At 45.8% G+C, this 23,988-nt stretch overlaps 2 protein-coding genes across 9 annotated transcripts in view; one reads left to right on the forward strand and one right to left on the reverse strand.

Annotated features, from left to right (window-relative positions):
- Positions 1 to 23,988, reverse strand: part of foxred2 (FAD-dependent oxidoreductase domain containing 2) — a 120,377-nt gene that overhangs the window by 74,908 nt on the left and 21,481 nt on the right. The gene's annotated exons all lie outside the window — the stretch shown is intronic.
- hmox1a (heme oxygenase 1a) overlaps positions 17,711 to 23,988 on the forward strand; it is a 75,217-nt gene continuing 68,939 nt past the window's right edge. For both annotated transcript variants that reach the window (XM_052043138.1, XM_052043140.1), the window contains exons 1-5: positions 17,711 to 17,861; positions 18,747 to 18,867; positions 21,577 to 22,068; positions 22,293 to 22,357; positions 23,497 to 23,617. In XM_052043138.1, the coding sequence (XP_051899098.1) occupies positions 17,845 to 17,861; positions 18,747 to 18,867; positions 21,577 to 22,068; positions 22,293 to 22,357; positions 23,497 to 23,617 (816 nt within the window). In that variant the 5' untranslated portion in view covers positions 17,711 to 17,844. The remainder of the gene's footprint in view (positions 17,862 to 18,746; positions 18,868 to 21,576; positions 22,069 to 22,292; positions 22,358 to 23,496; positions 23,618 to 23,988) is intronic.

Here is a 23,988-nt window from a genome sequence, read left to right on the forward strand (position 1 = left end):
TTTTCCATCTCAGTCTTAAATACTTGTAATGATCTGACCTCCACCACCCTTGGAGGACAGAGAATTCTGGGGATTCACTACCATCAAGCACCCATTTACACTGAATAGAGTTAATGTCCTACAATGGACCTTTGTTTTTTTGATTTTCTTTGTTCTAATTGTGTTCTTTCTTGTAAGAACAGTGCATAATGTACGTTGAGTTTTGTTTCTCTTGTGAATGCTGCTTATCTGATGCTATGTGCCTGTGATGCTGCTGTGATAGCTTTTCATAGCATCTGTTGTGGATATGACAATAAACTCAACTATGACGTTGACATTTCAGCTCAATGACCTATCATAAGGTTTTAGTGATGTTGGTACAGGAGTAAATGTTAACCAGGTCACCAGGAAGAATGTCCCTGCTCTTTTATTGCCACCTAAGAAGAAGGCATGGCCTCAGTTTAATGTCTCATTTGAAAGCCAGCATATTCCCCTGTACTGCACTGAAGCATCAGACTAACCTGTAGTCTGAGGAGTGGGGATTGAACCATTACCTTCTCACTCAGAACCGAGGGTGCAACAACTGAGCAACAGCCAGCTAAAGGTAGCCACTTAACCCATCTTGCCCTAGACAAGTCCTTGAATAAGCTGCCTCATTAATTCCATTCTGGTTCCCTTCAAATTGTTCCTTATCCCCCTTCCCACTAAAAGTTACTATTGAATCTGCCTCCGACACACTTTTAGGCAGCCATCTCTGCCTGGAGGGAGACCAGAGGGACGGTGTTGCCTGCAGGTTTCACAGCCTGTTGGATTTTACTTTTCACTGAGCAAATGTAAAATGGGGAGTTTTGGCAAAAGGTGCCTCAGGAATGAGGGTGCCAATTCAGATTGTGTTTACGTTAGGAGAATTCCACCACCATGCCTTTTCCATCAGCATATAGGACGCATTAGCCACCTCAGGAGTTCTGTGCAACTGGTGGAACTGACCAGCAGTGACTGAAGTCAGACATGCACCCCTTAAAAGGGACATGAGCACTGAATCCGACCACCACTGGAAGTCATGGACAGCAGAACCTGTGGTAGCACAGGCACAGGCACTTGATTCATGGATGTGGACCTCAAGGTTCTGGTGGATGCGGAAGAACCTGCACTCCAGCTGGCCCAGGAGCCGTGCAAAGACAGAAGTAAAGCCAGTGAAAGGAGATGGTAGAGAGATCAAAGCCCACAATAATGTCCAAAGGAACTGGTAATTGGTTTATTATTGTCACGTACTAAGGTATGGATGGCATGTTTTGCATGCCATCCATACAGACAATTTCATCACATCAGTACATCAAGGTAGGACTGCAATAACAGAATGCAGAATATAGTGTTACAGTTACAGAGAAAGTACAGTGCAGGCAGACAATAAGGTGCAAGGCCATATTGAGGTAGATTGTGAGGTCAAGAGTCCATCTTTTTGTATAAGAGGTCCGTTCAATAGTCTTATAGAAGCTGCCCTTGAGCCTGGTAGTAGGTGCTTTCAGGCTTTTGTATCTTCTGCCTGATGGGAGGGGGAAGAAGACAGAATGTCCAGGGTGGGAGGGGTCTTTGATTATGTTGGCTGCATTACAAGGCAGTGAGAAGTGTAGACAGAGTCCATGGAGGGGAGGCTGGTTTCCGTGAAGTGCTGAGCTGTGTCCACAACTCTCCGCAGTTTCTTGCAGTCTTGGGCAGAGCAGTTGCCACACCAAGCTGTGATGCATCTGGATAGGATACTTTCTATGGTGCATCTAATTGGTAAAAATTTGTGAGGGTCAACAGGGACATGCCAAATTTCCTTATCCTCCTGAGGAAGTAGGGGCGCTGGTGCACTTTCTTGGCCATAGTGTCTACATGGTTGGACCAGGATAAGCTATTGATGATGTTTATACCTAGGAAATTGAAGTGCTTGGAACTTGACCCGCGGTACAGTAAGAAATTTAGACAGTACAGTGGCACAGCTAGTAGAGCTGCTGCCTTACGGCTCCAGTGACTGGATTCAATCCTGACCTCCGGTGCTGTTTGTGTGGAGTTTGCATGTTCTCCATGTGACCACATGGCTTTCCCCGGGTCCTCCGGTTTCCTCCCACTTTCCAAAAACATGTAGGTTGGTAGGTTAATTGACCACTGTAGATTGCTCCTGCGTGTAGGTGAGTGGAAAATCTAGGGGGAAGTTGATCTAGAGGGAACAAATGGTGAATTAAAATGTATAGGACTGGTGTAAAAACACAGGTGCTTGATGATTGGTACAGACTCAGTGGGCCATAGGATCTGTTTCTATGCTGTATCTGTCCATGACTCAATGGCTCTAAGTTTAATGACTTAACATGTGTGGTCAAGGTCAGTAGAAACAACAACAGGTCCCGTCTGCAGCAAATCCACTGTCTCACACCACCTCTCCAACATGCTTACATTTCACTGTGTACACACACATGCAGCTTGCATCAATCATGGTAGGTATTTCATAAGCAAGTTGCAACACACTCACTAACACTCCTACCTATTTCTTCTAGGAGAAGGTAGGTCGTAATTCTGTGTCCAAGGGCTCAGTTGTTCCAGGAGTGGATGCTTGCAACTTTGGGAATGAGCAATTAGCGATATTGAGGTTTACTTGAAACTAGCTTGTCTTCCATTTCTCCAGTTCTGATGAAAAGTCTTCAACCTGAAATATTAACTCTGCTTCACTTTCCACAGATACTGCTTGAGCTGCTGAGTGTTTATGACAATTTTTGTCTTTTTTTAATATTTTCAACTACAGACTAATCAGTTTAACCTCATGGTGGGGAAACAATAATCAGGGACAGAATCAGCAGGCATTTGGACACCTATGGATTGACTGGAGGAAACCAGCATACATTTATTAAAGGCAAATGGTGTCTAACTAACGATAGAATATTTTGATGAAGTAACAGAGAAGCTCAATATAGTATTAATGGGCTTCCAAAAGGCATTTGCTGAGGTTCCACTTAATAAGCTTGCCACAAAGAGTGTGCCACTACTCTTAGCAGTGTGGAGGAACAGAGGGATCTTGGGGTCCATGTCCATAGATCCCTCAAGGTTGCCGCGCAGGTCCATAGGGTTGTTAAAAAGGTGTATGGTGTGTTGGCCTTCATTAGTTGGGGTATTGAGTTCAAGAGCTGCGAGGTAATGTTGCAGCTCTATAGAACTCTGGTTAGACCACACTTGGAGTATTGTGTTCAGTTCTGGTCACCTCATTATAGGAAGGATGTGGAAGCTTTACAGAGGGTGCAGGGGAGATTTACCAGAATGCTGCCTGGATTGGAGAGCATGTCTTATGAGGATAGGTTGAGTGGGCTAGGCCTTTTCTCTTTGGAGAGAAGGAGGATGAAAGGTAACTTGATAGAGGTGTACAAGATGATAAGAGGCATAGATCAAGTGGATAGTCAGAGACTTTTTCCCAGGGTGACAATGGCTAACACGAGGAAGCATAATTTTAAGATGATTGGAGAAAGATTTAAGGGGGAAGTCAGAGGTAAGTTTTTTACATAGAGAGTGGTGGGTGCGTGGAACGCACTGCCGGCAGAGGTTGTGGGGGCAGATACATTAGGGACATTTAAGAGACTTAGATAGACACATGAATGATAGAAAAATAGGGGGCTATGTGGGAGGGAAGGGTCTTAGAGCAGGATAAAATGTCGGCACAACATTGTGGGCCAAAGGGCCTGTACTATGCTGTTATGTTCTATGAGGATTGAAGCCCCTGAAATAAAAGGCTCTGTTACACCATAGGCAGAAGATTAACAAAGAAACAAGACACAGATAGTACTGAAATGTTTTGCAGACCAGAGAGAATGTACAACCTGGGGTCAGTATGAGGACCTCTGCTTTTCCTAGTATTTACTAATGATTTGGACTTGGGTGTACAGCACACAATTTAGAGGCGATCTGAACTTTGAAAAGATTAGAATGGACTTCAAGCTGACATGATGGAAAGACAGGTGGCAGATGAAATTTACTGGCAAGAATTGCACTTTGGGAGGTAGAATGGGAAGAGGCAAAATAAACTAGAGGGCACATCTCTCAAAGGTTCAAGATTCAGGTGTTCTGGTTCCCTCCGTGCAGGTTGGTAGGCCCATAATATCTAAGTGGATTGTAGAATCTAGAGGGCACTGATGGGAATGTGGGAAGAATGAAATGGCTTAGGGTAAGATTGGTGTAACAGAATGGATAGTTGATGGTTGGCACAGACTGAAGGGCCTGTTTCCGTGTGACTCTATGTAAACAGAAAGGTATGGAGATAATGGTCCACAAGTGATTGCAGAGGTTGGACGAGGTTGTTGTCGAGTGTCGAGTGTTCACTCTCACAGCCGTGGGTTGTACCTGCCAATGTTCTCAGCTCGGATAACTGGGCTGGAGGGCAAATAAAATCAGATCATCGCTAGATACCCAGTGTGTTGCCTTTTTAATATCTGGGATTGTACTCGGTGGAAGTGTGGCAGTGAGTAGAGTGCCAGAGACCCGGGTTCAATCCTGACCTCCGCTGTGGTCCGTGTGAAGTTTCCACGTTCTCTCTGTGACTGCTTGGTTTCCTCCGGGCGCCTCAGTTTCCTCCCACAAGCCAGGAGGAGAGGTGGTGAGAGCAGAGGAGCAGGATCCAGACGAGATCTCGTCTCTTCAGTCATTCTCCTCCTGGGCAGAGCAAGAACCAGAGTTCCCCTGGTCCATACCCTTCACTCCAGCAGCCTCCACATTCAATAGATGACCATTCTGCACATGATCAGCTCCAACAAGAGTCTGCCATCAGACACATATTCCCCTCCACTCCTCTTTCAGTATTTTGAAGGGATTGCCTTTCTGGCAACTCCCAGGTCTGCTGGGCAGGCACGGTAGTGCAGCGGTTAGTGTAACGCTATTACAGCACCAGCCACCCGGGTTCAATTCCGGCCGCTGTCTGTAAGGAGTTTGTATGTTCTCTGTGTATGCATGAGTTTCCTCCGGGTGCTCCCGGTTTCCTCCCACATTCCAAAGAAGTACAGGTTAGGGAGTTGTGGGCATGCTATGTTGGCGCCGGAAGCGTGGTGACACTTGCGGGCTGCCCCCAGAACACTCTACGCAAAAGATGCATTTCACTGTGTATTTTGATGTACATGTGACTAATCAAGAAATCTTATCTTATAAACGGGCAGGTTGAGAAAATGGTTAACAAAGCATAACAGGATCAATGGCTCTATAAATAAGGGAAAAGAATACAAAAGCAAATAAGTCACAATGTTTTATGAGACACTGGCTCAACCACAGCTGGAGTATGTGTCTAGTCCCAGGCACCACACTTCAGGAAAGATGCGAGGGCTTTGGAGAGGGTGCAGAAGAGATTTACCGAAATGATTCCAGGGATGAGAGGCTGCAGTTCTGTGGACAGACTGGGGTTGTTCTCCTTAGAGGTGTGTGTGTGTGTGTGTGTGTGTGTGTGTGTGTGTGTGTGTGTGTGTGTGTGTGTGTGTGTGTGTGTGTGTGTGTGTGTGTGTGTGTGTGTGTGTGTGTGTGTGTGTGTGTGTGTGTGTGTGTGTGTGTGTGTGTGTGTGGGAGGGGATCTGATAGAAGTATTTAATGTCATGAAGGATCTAGGCGGAGTAGATAGAGAGAAACTGTTTCTCTCCTGAATGTTCAGAGCATTGTTCAGGAGATGTGCAGTTTGGTCCCTGTACATCAGTCAGGAACTGTACCGGTTTGGGCGCCACTGAGACCAGACCTGTGGGTCCCAGTCTGGGCCGGAGGGATGGGTCTTGGGTACTGGGGTTAGGTCAGGGTTCTGATGGTGGCAGCCTGCCCTTGGGGTCCTCCTCCTGAGTAGGAGGAGGCATGCAGAGGGAGCCCCCATGATATTTTTGCAAACACAGTAACATGGTTGAAAGAAGGGCAGCACTGGCCCTTCAAGCATGATAGATTTCTGGTGCAGAGTCCTGACGCAGGGTTTTGACCCGAAATGTTGACGATTCCTTTGACCCCACAGATGCTGCTTGACCTGCTGAGTTCCTCCAGCAGATTGCGTGTTGTTATGGTACAATGAGGACTGTTAGGCCACTTCAGAGGCCATTTAACAATCAATCACATTTCTGCTAATCTTGAGTCATGTAAAGGCCAAGCAGGACGGCAGATTAATGAACTGGGTAGGTTTTTATAACAATCCAGTGGTACTGTGATCATTATTACCAAGCTGAGTCATTGTTTCCTGCTTAAATTTCAGATTATTAATTGAATTTAAATTCCACAGCTGCCACCATGGGATTTGAATCTGGGTCACTAGACTGTTAGTTCAGGCCTCTGAGCTACAGCTGCTTCACCACCATAATTTGTGATGACTATATATGGTCATGTAATTCAGCAGGCGGCATGACATTGCTTTGTTGACTGAAGTGGGAGCAATAGGGGTAGGTTAACTGTGCATCACAATATTCACAGTCATTTTTGGGGGCATTCTAATTTTGCCCTCTAGAAAACCCCACTCTTCCCAGATTGTGACCCACACTAACACAAGTGACTAACACCACATAACCACACACATGGTTATACCTGTACACTCACACTCTTAAAATGTACACACATAAAGTCCATGGACACACGTGCACACGCACACACTCACAGTCACAGACAGACACATTCACCCACACAAGACTAACCAGACAGACATACTCACTCATACAGAAACACTTTCAGGAAGAAACATGTGGAGACAAGCATGCACAGTGAAAATGGGCGCAGACACACAAAGGAAGAAACATACATGCACACATCCATGGAACTTCTCACACAGATACACTCATAAACACATTCACCTACACTCATGCAAGAACACTCTCACACATAATGTGCTGTGATTACTTCACTGATTAAATCCTTTTATTTAGCAAAGATTACTTGGCTTTTTTTTTGCTGTGTCACTCTTTGCTGAACATGATATTGATCCAGCCTTTACTCTGCTGAGTCAATGGGAGCTGACCAAACTTTGCTGAGTCACGGTAGACCAAAGTCCTGTCAACAGGAAACTGCTGACTAACCTTTGACTTTGGCTTTGTGCTGAGTCATTGCTTCAGCTCTGATTTTATTGCAGCTCCTGTCACGAGCTGTTTTGGCAGGTGACCAATTTCAACAGAGACTTCTGCTGGATTGCGTTACAGCAGTAACTTTCCATAACATTTCACAGTATTATATCATGTTCTTAACATAGGAAATTGGTCTGAAACATCTCACAGGAGCAAAATGTGATGCCAAGCCACATAAAATACGTGTGATAAAATTCTGGTTAAAAAGATAGTTCTTAAAGAAGAGAGATAAAGAGGTGAAACTATTTGAGGACAGAATCCAGAGCTTAAGGCCCAATTAGGAGAAAGTACAGTGATCAAAATCAAGGATCCCCAAGAGGCCGGACATGGGGAAGTGCAGGGATCTGTAGGAGGCTACAGAGAAAGGGCATGGAGGGATTTGAACCACAGCAACAGGACTTTAATATGTATATTCAATTAGTAGTGAACATATTCAATAATCCATTCCTTCCCAATAAACCCATGCTGGAGGTACGATATATTAATAGGGAGCAAGAAAGGTAATGATTTCTCTTGTTACAGTTCAGGGGGATTGTTCTTGGCTTCCTGCCCAGGCTAATCTGCCTTGTTGACTTCAAGCAAGCTGATGTGCTTACTGCCCACACACCAGTCACTAAACAATCAATCAATCATGCCCTTTGCCCAGTCATACATTCCAACAGTTGTCTGTACCTCATAAATGCAGCTGCAGTGTCAAACTTTCCCTACTTTTGTCTGCTGCAGAGATAATCCAGCGATGGTTGCGCCACAGTCAGATAAATTCAACTGCCCTAGCACTGGTGACACAGCTATCGGCCATCTGTTTGGAATGACCATAGAAACATTGAATCGTTACAGCACAGAAACAGGTCATTCAGTTCAGCTAGTTCAAGCCTGCTCCCTCTTTATTGCAATGCATAAAATAAATATATGGAAAATATTGACATTTCTCTACAAAATTATACACCATTTCATTACCTCAATTATGGTTTTGATGCTCTAATGCCACATTACAGAATCCCCTGCAGACTGGATGCTTCCATTCACTTTGTGTCCTCGCAGATGTCCTTGATGACCCACAAGCTCTTGTCCCAGATGGGCCAACCTCACATTGAGGTTGAAGCCCCAGGCCAATTGATCGAGAGTGGCTGGATGAGAGATATGGGTTAGGGTGCTGCCCGAGAGATGTGGGAGGTGAAATGGTGCCCTCAAGGGGGGGGGCAGCATCAACGTCCTGAACCTGGACACCAAGTGACCCCACAGGGGATTGGAACGACAATTGTTCAAAGACCTGTTGACACTCACAGTGCTCCACTATTGTTTCAATGTCCAGAGTTGAGCTGCCTGACAGGTATCTGGTCCCTGCAGACCGAGGGACTGGAGATGTTGGAACCTGGAGCAACACACAAGATACTGAAGGATCTCAGCAGGTCAGGCAGCATCTGTGGATGGAAATGGACAATCAGCAGTTTTTGTCGTGACCCTTCATCTGGACCCTGCTGTCTTCACACTTCCTCTTAGAGTCAGCTCATTCAATCTGAGCATGACTCTGCTCACAAGGAAGACAAGTGTGAATGGAGGTAGGAGCGAGTACATCACAGTTCCTGCAGAAATGAAAATAGCTCCTGGGTGCTGTACTTTTGTTGGAGCAGGAGAGTTACCTGATCACAGATGGCATGCTTGCTTAGGCAGGATGCGTGTCCTGTGTGTGTAAATGCGTGTGTGTGTGGGAACAGTATGGGGTCTATTTTCATATATATCGAGAGAGGCATTCTGGTCACACATAGCATCCTACTTCTCAATGAGGATTGCAATCTGCTCCCAAGTGGCATTGAACTGAATCAAATGGCATCAGTCAAAGTGAATGAAGCACAAAGATGCTCCCTGGTGGTTTGTTACTGCTCCTGAAGAGCTTCAAGCTGCTCATGTGGTGGAATCAACACAAGGCTGCCTTGGCGCAGCCTCCATCTGCCCCTCCACAACAGTTCTCACCTGAACCAGTCAGCACTGGGACAGAGTTGTTGCTGAGCCCTTACAGCCTACAGAGAGACTGTGGTCTCCAAGCTCCACACAACCTCCTGGGGGAGCTTGAATTGCCAGCCATATCTGACATTGCCTGGTTGTTGTGTGGAGTGTACTTTAAGGGCTGAGAAACAAACTAATGGGCATAGATTTAAGGTAACATAGGAGAAATTTAAAGGAGAGCTGGGGGGCAAGTTTTTCACACAAGGGTGGTGGTTTTATGGAATGAGCTGCCAGAGGAGGTGGCAGAGACAGAAACATTTAAAAGGCATTTGCATAGGTACTTGGATAGGAAAGAAGCAGAGGTATATGGGCTTAATACATGCAAATGGAATTAGCATAGATAGACTTCACGTTCCGCATGGATAATTTGGGCTGAAGGGCCTGTTTCTCTGCTGTACAGCTCTATGACTCTATGATCTAGGACTCGAAGTGTCAGCAGCTGCATTAAATTGAGTATAGTTCCATCAGGAACTTCAAAGGTCACACTTTAGTGCTTCTTTCTGGTTGTGAAGCGTTGATGTGACTTTCATGTGTTTATTTATAACTGTGTCTATGGATGCTATTAGTGCAGGTCTACACGTGCAGGTCTACACAGGAGGTCAGTCCAAAATGACCATCACTCCCAGAGGTTCACAACGGGAAGAGAAGTTCTTAATCCTCAGAACTTGCTGACGATTTGCATATTAGTAACTGTGTGAGTCATTTTCATGTTGCTGCTTTTCTGGCAAGTTCTAGCCTGAGAGCAGAAGAGACAGAAGCAAGTTTCCATCCACAGATGCTGCCTGACCTGCTGAGATCCTTCAGTATCTTGTGTGTTGCTCCAGGTTCCAGCATCTCCAGTCCCTCGGTCTCCAGGGACCAGATACCTGTCAGGCAGCTCAACTCTGGACGTTGAAACAATAGTGGAGCACTGTGAGTGTCAACAGGTCTTTGAACAATTGTCGTTCCAATCCCCTGTGGGGTCACTTGGCGTCCAGGGTCAGGACATTGATGCTGCCCCCCCCTTGAGGGAACCATTTCACCTCCCACATCTCTCGGGCAGCACCCTAACCCATATCTCTCATCCAGCCACTCTCGATCAATTGGCCTGGGGCTTCAACCTCAATGTGAGCAGAAGCAAGGTCAATTCAGCGATTTGTTGCATCATCATCTGTTCCTAAACACTGAGGTCTCCTATTCCAGCCGTGCACCTTCACGCTGATTCCCTGCCTGGACTTATTTCTCAAGGAGTCATAGTGTCGTACAGTACAGAAACACAAATTTCTCTTCATCCTGACAATTAGCAATACAGGAATGGGAGGAGGTCATTAAGACCTCAAGGATGCTTCACCATTGCATTCAGATCATGCCAGTGACCTGCTCTCACTCCATATCCTTGATGCCCTTACCCAATTACTACTGGTATATTTTTACCTTGCATTACTGACTCTTGTACGAGCACAAGGGATCGGAGGAGCCCATTGAACCTTCTTTACCAGTCCATTAGATCACAGCTAAGCTGATCTTTGGCCTCAGCTCCACTTTCCTGCCAAATCTCCATAACCCATGATCCCTATGACCCTTGAACCCCTGTAGTGCAAAAGTCTATCTCTGCCTTGTACTTATTTAATGACTTTACCTTCATGGCTTTCTGGGGTAGTAAATTCCAAAGGTTTACAAACCTTTGAGAAAAGAAATTTCTTCTCAGTCCTGCCGCTGGGAAACAGTTTCTCCCTAGTTACTCAAAATCTTTTTGTAACCTCATTAAATCAACCCTCTGCTATAGAAAGAACAACTTCAGTATCTCTCCATATTAGGTCACAATATTCAATTTACAGCTCCTAATTTGTAAGTCAATAAAATGTTTCACAATTCCTATCGTTCTGTGCAATAAAATAGTCCCCACTTGGATTTGCATCCACAAGAGACAGAGTTGCACTTGAGCCAAGAGGAAGCTTCTCTCTTGCTTTGCCTGTCTCCAATCCCACCAAAGCCTCACCATGTCTGTTCTCAGGTGAGCATCTGCAGAGAAGCCTGGTCCAAAATGGTGACTGGCACATTGCTGCCTTACTATGAGCATGCTGTCTGCCAGTTTGTGATGGGTGCCCATTTTGCAGAATCGGTTGTGGCAATGAGCCTATTACCTCATTGTTTATCTTACTGGGATCCCCTGTGCACAGTCTCCCATATTTCCCTATATTTCTACATCAGCTGTGCTGCTTCAGACAATCCAAGAATGCATCCTGCCCTTCCTGAGCTAATTTCTTGGAACTACCAATTTTTGCTGCTGCTTTTGACAACACCCTGGATTCGTTCCCCTTCAGCTACCATCCTACAGTTCCCATCCTTGAACACTTCAAACTGCTTTTCTGCTTTTAATAAAAAGCCAGCTTTGATTTTACTAAGTAACCACCTCCTGACCAGTCCTCTGATCCTCCACAAATTTAGTTGCTCTTTCAAGCCACCCAGCTCTAGAATTCTCCACCTCTCTCTCTGTTTAAAACACCTAAGAGCTCTCTGTTTGTGTGCTGTTGGTCAATCTCCTGCCCTAATCTTTCTGTCTATGGCACGGGGTCACATTTTGTCTTAATTTTCAATAATTTAATAAAGACACAACAGACATGCAGGCTGGGGTTTTGCTGCTGTCTTGGGGTTTGGATGGTGGGTGGGAGTTCCCCTCAGTTCTATGTGACCTGGTTGGCAGCTCATTGCCATCCTAGTGGAAGACCTGGACATGGAGAGGGACCATGATGGAAGAGTCCAGAACAAAAAGTTATGACAAAGTTACAGCAGGCTGTTCAGGAAATACTTCACACTAAATGGATTAGAAATTTGGAGATTTTTCCTCAATGTTGATGACCAGGAATGGAGAATGGCAATCCCTGGTGATCAAATCTCCATTCCTGATCATGAAATGTTCAAATGTCCTCCTAATTCCAAAGCATTTTGAGAGGTTAGGGATTCCATGCAGGTAGATGCAGGTTGGATTAGTTTTGAGGGGCTGATGTTGTGGTTCTGGAAAAGCAAAGACCAACTTGGTAAATCAATTGGCAAATTGGTTTATTATTGTCACTTGTACCGAGGTACAGTGAAAAACTTTGTTTTGTATGCCATCCATACAGATCATTTTATCACATCAGTACATTGAGGTAGTACAAGGGAAAACAATAACAGAATGCAGAATATAGTGTTACAGTTACAGAGAAAGTGCAGTTCAGGCAGACAATAAGGTGCAAGACCATAACGAGATAGATTGTGAGGTCAAGAGTCCACCTTATCGTACTAGGGGACTGTTCAATAATCTTATAACAGTGGGATAAAAGCTGTCCTTGAGCCCAGTGGTACATGCTTTCAGGCTTTTGTATCTTCTGCCCAATGGGAGAGGGGAAGGGAGAGAATGTCTGGGGTGGGAGGAGTCTTCGATTATGTTGGCTGTTTTACTGAGACATGATGTGCTGAGCTGTGTCCACAACTCTCTGCAGTTTCTTGCAGTCTTGGGCAGAGCAGTCGCCATACCAAGCCATGATGTATCCCCATAGGATGGTTTTTATGCTGCATCTATAAAAATCAGTGAGGGTCAAAGGAGACATGTCAAATTTCTTTAGCCTCCTGAGGAAGTAGAGGCACTGGTGTGCTTTCTTGGCCACGGCATCTACATAGTTGGACCAGGACGAGCTATTGGTGATGTTCACTCTTAGGAACCTGAAGCCCTCAACCTCAGCACCGTTGTGCTTCGCCGCCACACCTGCCTTCCTGAAGACAATGACCAGATATTTTGTTTTGCTGACATTGAAGGAAAGGTTGTTGCCATGACAGCGTGCTCCTTCCTGTACTCCGACTTCCTGTACATCTTAAGATAAGAACTTAAGGAATAGGAGCAGTGTGAGGTAACATGGTTCCTCAAGATGCTTGGCATTATATAGCATTGCAACCAATCTGATTTTGGCCTCAACTCCATTTTTCTGCTCAGTCCCTGTAATTTAAACATCTATCTCAGCCTAGAATTTATTCAATGACTCAGCCTCCAGAAGCCCGTGAGGTAGAGGATTCCAAATACGTACAGCTCACTGAGAGAAGAAATTCCTCAGTTCCATCTTTAATGAGTGATTCCTTCTGAAACTTTGCCACCCAGTTCTATATTCCTCCATGATAGGAAACATACTCTTCAATACCTACTCTGTCAAGCGCCTTCTGAATCTTATGTTTTTCAAAAATTACCTCCATTCTTCTAAACTCCAGTGAATAAGGCCCAATCTTCTCAATTGTACCTCACAAGACAAGCCCATTATCCCAGGAACAATGGTGACTCTTCTCTGAGCTGCTTCCAAATTAACAATTGAACTGGAAAGTACTTTTTCACTAACATGGAACTCTCTGTCCTATTCCCTCCCCTCTATCAATCAAAAAAAGGTCTGTGCATTCTGGAAGTAAATTGAAATTTCTGACACTGATATCGATGGATTTTTATAAGGTGTAAATAACAAAGGATGTGAATCAAAAGTGAATGTGTATGAAGGAACTCGGCGGGTCAGGCAGCATCTGTGGAGGGAAATAGACAATTGACAACTCAGGTCGAGACCCTTCATCTAAATTGACGAAGGGTCTCGACCCAAAACGTCGACTGTCCATCTCCCTCCACAGATGCTGCCTGACCCGCCGAGTTCCTTCACCCTGATCTTATTTTCATGTGATCCATCCTTCACTCTTCCCTTCCCTCCCCTTTCTTGACTTCTCCATCTCAGGGAATCAGTAAATGACTAATATCCATTACAAGCCCACAGCTACCTCAACCACCTCCTCCCACCCTGTTTCCTGTAAGAACTCCATTCCATACTCCCAATTTCTCCAGCATCTGTTCTGATGATGACACTTTCTATACCAGTGCTTCTGACATGTCTTCCTTTTTCCCTCACTGTAGCTTCCCTTCCACCATAGTTGACTGGGCTCTCAATTACACTGATTTTAATTTTACCCTCACCTCTCTCCCACCCTCAGCAAGGTGCTACCACATCTTCCCCTCTGTTTTCCACATTCTAAAGACACTCCATTGTTCAGTATTCCATGAACCCCAACATCCACATCCCTTCACAAAGCACCTTCCCGCGCAATTGCAGGAGGAACAATACCTGCCCTTTTACCTCTTCCTTTACCACCGTACAGGAACCCAAACACTACTTCTAGGTGATGCACCAATTCACTTATAGTTCTTCCAATCCACTGTACTGCATTAAGTGCTCACAATGTGGTCTCTTCCACAACAGAGAAACATAATATAAAATGGGCGACCACGTTGTAGAACACCTCAGTTCAGACTGCAAGGGTGACCCTGACTTCCAGTTGCCAATTACTTTAATTCTCCATCCTATTGTCACTCTGACCTCTCTATCATTGACCTATTGCAGTGCTTCAACCATGCCCAAAGAAAGTTTGAGGAACAGCACCTCAACTAGGCACAATACATGCATCAAGGCTTAACAATGAATTCAACAATTTCAGATAGTATCCTTTCTCGTTTGGGTCAGAACTGGCCAGTGCCGGTGAAAGATCAGCAATCTGTAATGTCAGAGATCAGTTCATCTCTCACCACAGATGCTGCCTGATCTGCTGACCTGATCTTCATGAATCTATTTAAGCCTGGCCTACTCCTATTAGTTGGTGGAATTTGTGGAACTTTTTTGTTTAAGTTAGTCCTATTCAGGTTCTTTCTTCCAGTTTATTTTTTATTATGTCAGTACCACTTCCCGCTCTTGCCCTGAACTAGAAAATGTCATCACCTTTGCTGCCAATTTCCACCCTGCTCTCTCTTTAACTTTGGTCCATCTCTGATTTTTCTATTGACAATAGGCCACTACAACCCACCAGCTCCCACAACTACCAGGACCACACTTCCTCCCACCCTGCTTCCAGTTGCTGTGTCACATTTGCTCTGATGCTGATACCTTCCTTCCACTCCTTCGGATATGTCTTCCTTCCAGCATTTGAAAGGAACCGTATCCTTCAGGGAGCTCTGGTTCTCACTTCCAACTCCACCAGTACCTGCTCCCTTTCTCTCTTACCTCCTCCCTTCCATGGTTCTAAAAGCCTGAAGCAGTAATTTATTTGAACTTGTTCCACATTGATTTGCTGCTCACAATGTGGTTCCCTCCCTTCTGGGGAGAACAAGTGCAGATTCCGTGATCATTTTACAGAACACCATTGTTCAGGCTGCAACAGTAACCCTTAGCTTTTGATCAGGTCTCACTTTGATTCTCTTTCTACCTCCCACTCCATCCTCTTCCTCTACGAAGCTCAACCAAGTTCAAGGAACAGCATCTCCTTTTCTGATTAGGCACATTTTAACCTTAACAATTTCTGAAAACTGAGCACTTCTGTTTTAACTTGGTGGTTTCCTTTGCTAGCTTTAGATAGTGATTGTTGGTTCACTCATTTACCCGTCCGATAAACAGGTATTTTATTTGCCTCTTTCTCTTTCCAGTATTGTTTTTGTCTGCTCTGTCTTCCAATCCTTCATAGGATTTCCCTTTTATTCTCTCCTTTCCTTCCCACTTTCGATGTACCTTAAAACCCGTTTTCTCTGAAACCTTTAATGAAAGATTATTGAATTGAAGCATCAACCATGCTTCTCTCTCTACAGATGCCGCCTGAGTATTTCCAGCATTTCATGGAATCATAGAATGGTTAATAGTAGAGAAGATGGCTATTTGAGGCTGTACTGGCCCTATTTAAGCAACCTCAAATTCTCTTTTCCAGCTCCATCCCTGTAGCCTTGCTAACCTTCATCCACTCACTCCTTGTTCTCTCTTATCACCCCCTCCTTCTCACTCCCTCAAGAGCCTGTCCAATTCCCTTTTGTTTCAGATTTCCAGCATCAGCAGCGTTTTGCTTCTGTGGACTTAACTGTGCAAGAGTCAACAATGGGATAAAGGGTGGGAGGATTGGTGGGGTGAAGGATCCTTTTGGCTGCATCAGCAAGTTGGATCAAAGCTAGGTCCAAGAGGTGAAAGGTCAGCGATGCCAGCCCATTGAGTCCATTGAAGAAAGCAGCATCAGAAGTGAAGGGACCACCAATCAGACTGGATATGGACAATGGCCCTCACAGAAGGCTTAATCAGTGATGAGGACAATACCAACAGGCCTCTGAACAGGTGGTGACCCAAGCCTGTAGCTTCAGTGGGTGACCAGCTGGGGAACAGAAGATGGGAATCTGGGTTTCATATTTTATCAGCCAATGTTTCTCTCCGTTGGTGCAGTGGGGATTTATGTGGAGCAAACAGCAGGAAGGTGGAGGGTATGGGTATCCTGTCAGCTCCTGCTGCAGGGTCTTCAGAACCAGGCCATGTGTTAGGAATTCTCTCACGAGCTACTGAAAGCATAAGGACAATAAGAGTTTAGAAGACATTTGGACAGGTACATGGATAGGAAAGGTTTAGAGGGATATGGCCCAATGCAGGCAAATGGAACTGGCACCTTGGTTGGCATGGATGAGATGGGTCAAAGGGGCTGCTTCCATGATGTATAACTCTGTGACTCTCTGACTAGTGGCTAATATAATTTAGACCTGTAATAATCCCTCCATTGCGTCGTTCATGGAGACTGAGGGGGGTAAAGATGCTGTAAGGGAGTAGTGTAGAGATGGTGGGAGAGTGGGAAGAAGGAATAGAGGGGAGAGTGAGTGAGGGGTTGTGGGGAAAATGGTGTGACAAGAGGGAGTAGTGTGGACAGAGAGTGTGACAGGAAAGGAAAGGCAATGTGAGGGCAGAGGGTGAGACAGGAGAGCAAGAAGGAATGATGGGGAGAGGGATATGAGGAGGAGTGAGAGAAGGGAGGGGGCATGGAATGAAGGGGACGGGTTAATGAGAGGAGAGGGCTGTGAGGGGATGAGGAGAACGCTGGGAGCGATGGCGATTGGGTCAGTGAGAGGTGATAAGGAGAATGAAGGGGGAGGAAGATTGGAAGAGGAGAAGGAGATGAAGGCGGAGAGCATCTCTACATTGTTCTGAGAGGTCTCATTTATTGGCTACTTTCCTTCAGAGAAAGTGACCAGCATGGGGACATTGGATTCCTCCAGCTTCTCTAGAACGCTGCAGACAGTTGTTGTGTCTGACGGCTTGCTTCGCCGTCAGAGGTGCCATTTATTGGATGTGAAACAGATAACATTCTCTGTGGATGTAAAACATCTTTGGGTACTGTTTCAAAGAAGGAGAGCTCTCTGTGTGCCAGCCTGTCATCACCACCACAAAAATACTTGCTCCATCTATTAACGTTTGTGATATTTTGCCGCTCATAAATTGGCTGCACTTCAAGAGAACCTCAGTGGGTGTGAAAGGTTTCACAGCTTGATATGGTATACTGCAAGTTCCATCTTGCTTGAAGTTCTAGAGCCACACAATAAGTTTCCACTGTCCCCTCATCTTGAAACTCTGTAAACAGCAACCAGAGGGTTAAAACCGTGGCAGTGCTCTGCCAATGCTGATTGTGTCGCTTGCACTAGCCCACACTGCCTGAGGTGAGCCGGAAGCCAAAAGCCACAAAGGGGCTGAGCTTGGAGCCTTCTCACAGTGCAGTAGGGAGCAGTGGACAGCCCCTGAGGAAATGAAGTCAGCCTCCTTTTGGGCTGCCTCATTGTGCTGGCAGTGTCATGTGAGTTGTGGGAGGGACCTGCCAGCAAGGACAACCCCTCAGCACGTCACTAGACCCGAGCGAGAGATAAAAGAGAGTGAAACAGCCCACTTCCAGCAGATGTTTGAGCAAGCAGCCTGAAAATCAGAAGCAACACACGATATCCACAGCAGGCACTCCCATGGATACCACTGAAAGGTAAGAGACAGCAGTTAGACCCAAGACTGAAGCTGGAACTGGAGCATGTGGGGTACCCAAAGTTAGAGGAGAAGGTGAACCGTGTGTTGTAACAGATGGGGAACCGGGAGTTGGAACAGGGGGAAGCTGTGAGTTAGAGCAGGGGCTAATGTGGAGTTTGAGTAGGGGAGGACATGGAGTTCAAGCGGGGGGGGGGGACGTGGAGTTCGAGAGGGGGAGAACGTGGAGTTGGAGCAGGGGGGAACGTGGAGTTAGAGCAGGGGGGAACGTGGAGTTAGAGCAGGGGGGAACGTGGAGTTAGAGCAGGGGGGAACGTGGAGTTAGAGCAGGGGGGAACGTGGAGTTCGGGGGGGGGAACATGGAGTTAGAGCAGGGGGGAGCATGGAGTTCAGGGGGGGGAACGTGGAGTTAGAGCAGGGGAAAACGTGGAGTTAGAACAGAGGGGAACCAGGAGTTAGAGCAGAGGGGGATCCCACAGTGAGAACAGGGGGAACCCTGAGTTAGAGCAGGGAGGGAACCTGGAGTTATAGAGCAGGGAGGGAACCTGGAGTTAGAGCAGGGAGGGATCCCACAGTGAGAGCAGGAGGGAACCTGGAGTTAGAGCAGTGGGGGGGAGGGGACCAGGAGTTAGAGTGGGGGGAGGTGGGAGTTAGAGCGGAAGGGATCAGGAGATAGAGCTGATGGGACAGGGAGTTAGAGCAGGGGGGAGCCGGGATTTAGAGCAGGAGGGGAAGGAACTGGGACTCCATCCATACACACCCCCACGTCTCTCCCGCCAGCTCCTATCTTCAACCTTATTGGCTTCTCCTGTCCTGCCCAGGGAAGTGTTTAATGAAGATCCTCCCTGTGGCCCTATCTAACCCTACCCTTTGACCTCTGTCCCAGCATGCCTGCCGACTTATCAGAAGCTCTGAAGCTGGCCACGAAGGAGTCACACGAACTGGCTGAAAGCTCTGAATTTATGAGAAACTTCCAGAAGGGTCAGGTCACACGGGATCAGTTTACAGTAAGTATCTACCCTTGACAATTCATTGAACCAAATACACACATGATCATTGGATTTAAGTGGGATGGAACTGTGTTTGGGAATCTCTTGAATCCATTTATCTGTTACTCTACAAGTTATCTAACATTCACTCTTCATTAGATGTACTAAAATCATAGGATCTTTCAATGCTGGAGGAGACCTTTTGGCCCTTTGTGTCTATGATGGCTCTTTGAAAAAGCTATCCAGTTAGGTCCACTGTCATCTTTCTTCTTTCTAGCCCTATAAATGTTTCCCTTTCAAATATTTATTACGACTATTAATAATGTCTTTCAGTGTACACCTGAACTAAAAAAATCCTCATCTCTTCTGCTCTTATCGATTATCCCAAATCTGTGTCCATTGGTTACCAACCCTCCTGTCAGTTTCTCCTTGTTTAATCTATGAAATCCATTCACGAACATCTCTATTAAATTTCCACTTAACCTTCCTTGTTCCAAGAGGAATAAACACGGCTTCCCTATTGTCAACATGCAATGTATCAGAAGATTATAATTTGATTGAGGTGGCTTGCAAAATATAATTTACAAGTTCACTGACCTTGGCTTTGGGGGAGTTGGTGGTTGGGGAAGGGAAGTGGTGGGAGGCAGTGAGACCTGGAATCTGGGAGACAGGCAGAGCACTAGGTATAGACATCAGGTCACAGAGCCATAGACCTCCATGTGTAGGGAAGTAAGGAAATTAGAATTTCTATTGCATCTTTCACAACTTCCATAGTACTTAGTTGCCTGTAAAGCACTACGCGAAAAGCAGTCAGCATTGTTATGTAGGAAAATTTGCACACAGCAAGATCCCGCATACAGCTCTGAGTAATTGAGCAAATGGTCTGCTTTCTTGATGGTACTACAGGATGAATATAGCTATGGGTTCCATGGAGAAATCCACTGCTCTTTAATAAAATGGAACTTTGAGATTTTTGTTTACATGCACTTGAGAAAGACAAGGCCACATTCTTCTGTCTCATCCGAAAGTCAGCACCTAAGGATGAGTTAGCCAGCCTAATCCCATCTACTGCACTAAATCTGCAACCTGGCAGATTACATCTCAGGATCAGAATTATTATCACTGATTTAGATGACGTGAAATTTATTGATTTGCAGCAGCAGTATCAGTACTCCTCGGCACAGAACAGCAGTCACTACATGAGGATTCCCAATCTGGACTCAGGCATCTGCAAAACAACACTCTATCTGGCAACAGTTGTTAAACTGGGCAACCTCAGTCTGTACTGAAAAGGAGGAAATTTTATGACTTTAAAGGGCAGGGCAACTCTTATCAGCAATTAAGTAACACACTGTGCACTTGATTGGAGAGCACTCCAATCATTTGAAACCATTATCCAACTCACCGTGGACGATATTACAGGAAATTAATATTGTTTTTATTGGTTTACAAAGTTCAGAAATCACTGGCAAGCCATCTGATCTCCCTGACTTGAGTGCTTGTTAGGCTGTTTGAGGAGGTGGTGAGATCACATTGGGGTCTGAAGTCACATGTAGGCCAGACAGGGTAAAGACGGCAGATTTCCATCCCTGAAGGACCATGACCCTTGCATCATTCATGATCACCAGCATAGTCTTTTTACTTCAGGTTTGTTTAATTGTTGAACTTAAATTTGCTAGCTGCTGTGGTGGGAATCCAAGTCATGGTTCAGGCCTCTGACTACTAGTCCAGTAACTGAACCAGTACTCTTCTGTATCTCCAAATGATTATGTGACACCTTTCTTTTAATCACTCCTACGTGTTACACATTACCTTCAGAGGGAGTGTTACCGTTTCCAGAGTTTATCTCAAGGTTTGTAATCATCAGCAAATCAATGTATTTAGACAGTGTTTAAACAGACAGCAAAGGAAACAAAAGATTAAGATCCATCAAGCTCACCTTCTGTGGTAACCACACACGGTAACAGAGCTGTTCATTAATCTCCATAATCAATCTCCAAAAATTATTCCACAGAACCCAGAGACCAGGCCAGTAAAAGCCCAAGTGTAGATAGTCACCTGTTCAGTGAATTACTATTCCCACTAGTTTTGAATTTCCCCCTTCAATTGCAGGCTATATCCTCTCAGTCAACTTTTAAGGACAAGGTGAAATATCTGGTCATAGCCAACACTGCTCACCCTCTTTAAGGTACAACAAAGAGATCTCTCAATCTTCTGTCTTCTGCAAACATGCCCAATTTGCACAACCAATCCTCTTAATCCAGTCCCTTACCACTGAAATGCAAACACTGTTGTAATATGGGAAACACAGCAGCCAATTTGACAACAGCATGATCTACAATATAGACTGGATTTTCTGTCCTAGTGATGTTGGTTGAGGAACAAATATTGGTCAGGTTCCCATGTAAACACGATTGATCCTACTTCAGCTTGGACAATGTAGTGTTTCCTCGGTATTGTTTGGAGAAAAGGCAGAATCTGATATCCAGGTCAGCTCATTGACACTGCCCTTTTCTTCTTTGTCTTTGTGCCCTTTCTATTAGCATTTTAACATTGTTCTCAGTATCCTCAATACTATTAACCCCTCTGCTATCAGTCCCTCCCCCCTCACCCTGAGTCATCTTATCTACTCCACCCTCATTCTCTCTGCCCTCATGCCTTTCCTATATTGTTCCAACAGTGAGCCAAGCCTTGCTCACCATCACCTTGCTTCCCTCCCTACTCCAGCTGTTACTGGACTCTCTGTACTTCATCTACACTGCCCTGGAAGAGGAGAGCGAGCGGAACAAGGACCACCCGGCCTTCGCCCCTGTCTACTTTCCCTCGGAACTGGATCGGAAGGAAGCCTTGGAGCGGGACCTGGAATACTTCCATGGGCCGGAATGGAGGAGCCACATCAAGTGTCCGAAGGCCACTGGGAAATACGTGTCCCGGATCCAGCAGGTGGGGCGCAGTGAGCCTGAGCTGCTGGTCGCTCACGCCTACATCAGGTATCTGGGTGACCTGTCGGGGGGGCAGGTGCTGAAGAAGGTGGCCCAGAAAGCTTTGCAGTTGCCAAGCACGGGCGAAGGGATCGCATTCTTCAGCTTTGACCGGATCACCAACGCAACCAAGTTCAAGCAGTTGTACCGCTCGCGCATGAACACACTGGAAGCCCACGGAGAGACACGGCAAAGGATCCTGGAAGAGGCCAACAGGGCCTTTCAGCTCAATGTGGAGGTAAGGGGAAGGCTCTAGACTAGTTTTTCCACTGGGTGTTTTTAATACTATCAAAACTCATAAAGATTTGTTCCTGATGTACCCTCAGCTTTAGAACGAAGGTCATTTATCCTTGGTACTAAGTTGCTCACTTTCTTTCTGAGGGCTTTTGTTTGGCCTGACCCCTGAGGCTTGACCAGTCTTCGGTCTTAATCTCAAACTGCTTCAACTTATTTCCGCTGCAGGTCTTCAACGAGCTGCTGCAGCTGGGTACTCAGAACCAGAGGAACAGTGACCTCATGAATGGCAGGTAGGAATTTTGCATCATGGTGCAACTGAACTTTATGTTTACTGGGCCTGTAACTTTGTACCACTGACACAACATGGCATTTACGTGCAGAGTAAAGCTCCCTCTACCCTAGCCAAAAATTTGACCCAGTCCCAGAGTCACCCCTTCAAAGTGCAATTGGTTACAGATAGTGACCCAGGATATTGGGCAGGGGAACACTGTGATGGAGGTAGATTATCAGTTGGGATAGTTAGTGAACAGAGTACTGTAGGGACAGATTAACAACTGAGCTGATAAGTGTAACAGCACCCAGTGTTCCCTGCACTTTCCCCAACGGGAGTCTATCGACAACAAACCTTTTGGGCTGAGGAAACACACAGGTGAACGGAGAAGGGCAAGGAGGGGCTGGCGTCCTCAACTCCAGTCCTAAATTAGTCACTTGAAGATGTCCAGATACAGGTCTAGCAAGGAATGCTCTTCTGGTACTGCCGTCCGAATGGATGGAGAACATCTGTAGAATGTGGGCGTGGATCAGATTGCTGGCCTCAAATTGGCATCTGCTGCACTGCAACCCATCCCCCCTTCACCCTAGCTACCTTTCAGGGTTTAACGTAGGCAAACTCTTTAAGATGTTCATCAGCACCTCCTGGTGATGGGATAGCCAAGCAGCAGGTGGCTGAGCCGCAGCAATGTGGGCTGGAGAGGAAGTGAGATAGGGGTTATAATCAAACTCAACATCCTGGGTTGGAGAGCAGGTTGGTGAGGAAGGCAGGTATTTCTAATTGCTTTCAATGCTCTGGGTTGCGATAGGCAGAGGGAATTAATTGACAATGCCCTGGATTGGGGAAGGTAGAACAACAGAAGACACCGGATTGTCCTGGGTTGAACCAGGGGCATAATTGAATTCCAGGTTTGGGAACATTGTGAAGTGAACTCAGTTGAAAAGTGTATACTAGAATGGGCTTGGTATACTGCCTTTCACAGCTGAAGAATCTGCTACTTCTTTCTAGGCTCACACAGAGGTCTAGGCTGAAAGAGAACTTGTTGGCAGTAGTTGTGTTTTGGGGATGGGTTTGTTTGAACACAGGAGCTCACCTGTGGGGACTGCACTGATGATAGACTAGTCCAAACTAACACTCCCTTTTGACCTCTGCCTTCAGCATGCTCGGTGACCTGTCAGAAGCTCTGAAGCTGGCCACGAAGGAGAGCCATGAATTGGCTGAGAACTCAGAATTCATGAAGAACTTCCAGAAGGGACAGGTCACCCGGGATCAATTTATGGTAAAGACACGAGAATGTACCATTCTTTTAGTCGAAAGTAGAGTTTAATTATAGATTCCCTTTCTTATTTTTTTCATTCTTTGTCTTTCACTTGCCATTCCTCTCTTTTCCATCCTTCCCACACCCCTATCCCTACCAGGTTGGGAGTGGGAAGCTTGGCAGCGGGAAGCTTGGCAGCTAGTCCAACCAAGAGTAGCTGCTAGTCCAAGCAAGGATGACACAGAAGGGTCCTACTGGTCTGTAAAGCTTGATACCAACTTGGGGAGGAGGTGGGAGAAAGCCTCCGTTGGAGAATGTCCACAGGAAGTAGCCATTCCAGATGATCCTACTGCACTGCCCTCCACTTACACAGTGTTCCTTTAGTACAGCCT

Source organism: Pristis pectinata, chromosome 33 (assembly GCF_009764475.1).
Source record: "Pristis pectinata isolate sPriPec2 chromosome 33, sPriPec2.1.pri, whole genome shotgun sequence".
In the NCBI taxonomy this organism is placed as follows: domain Eukaryota; kingdom Metazoa; phylum Chordata; class Chondrichthyes; order Rhinopristiformes; family Pristidae; genus Pristis; species Pristis pectinata.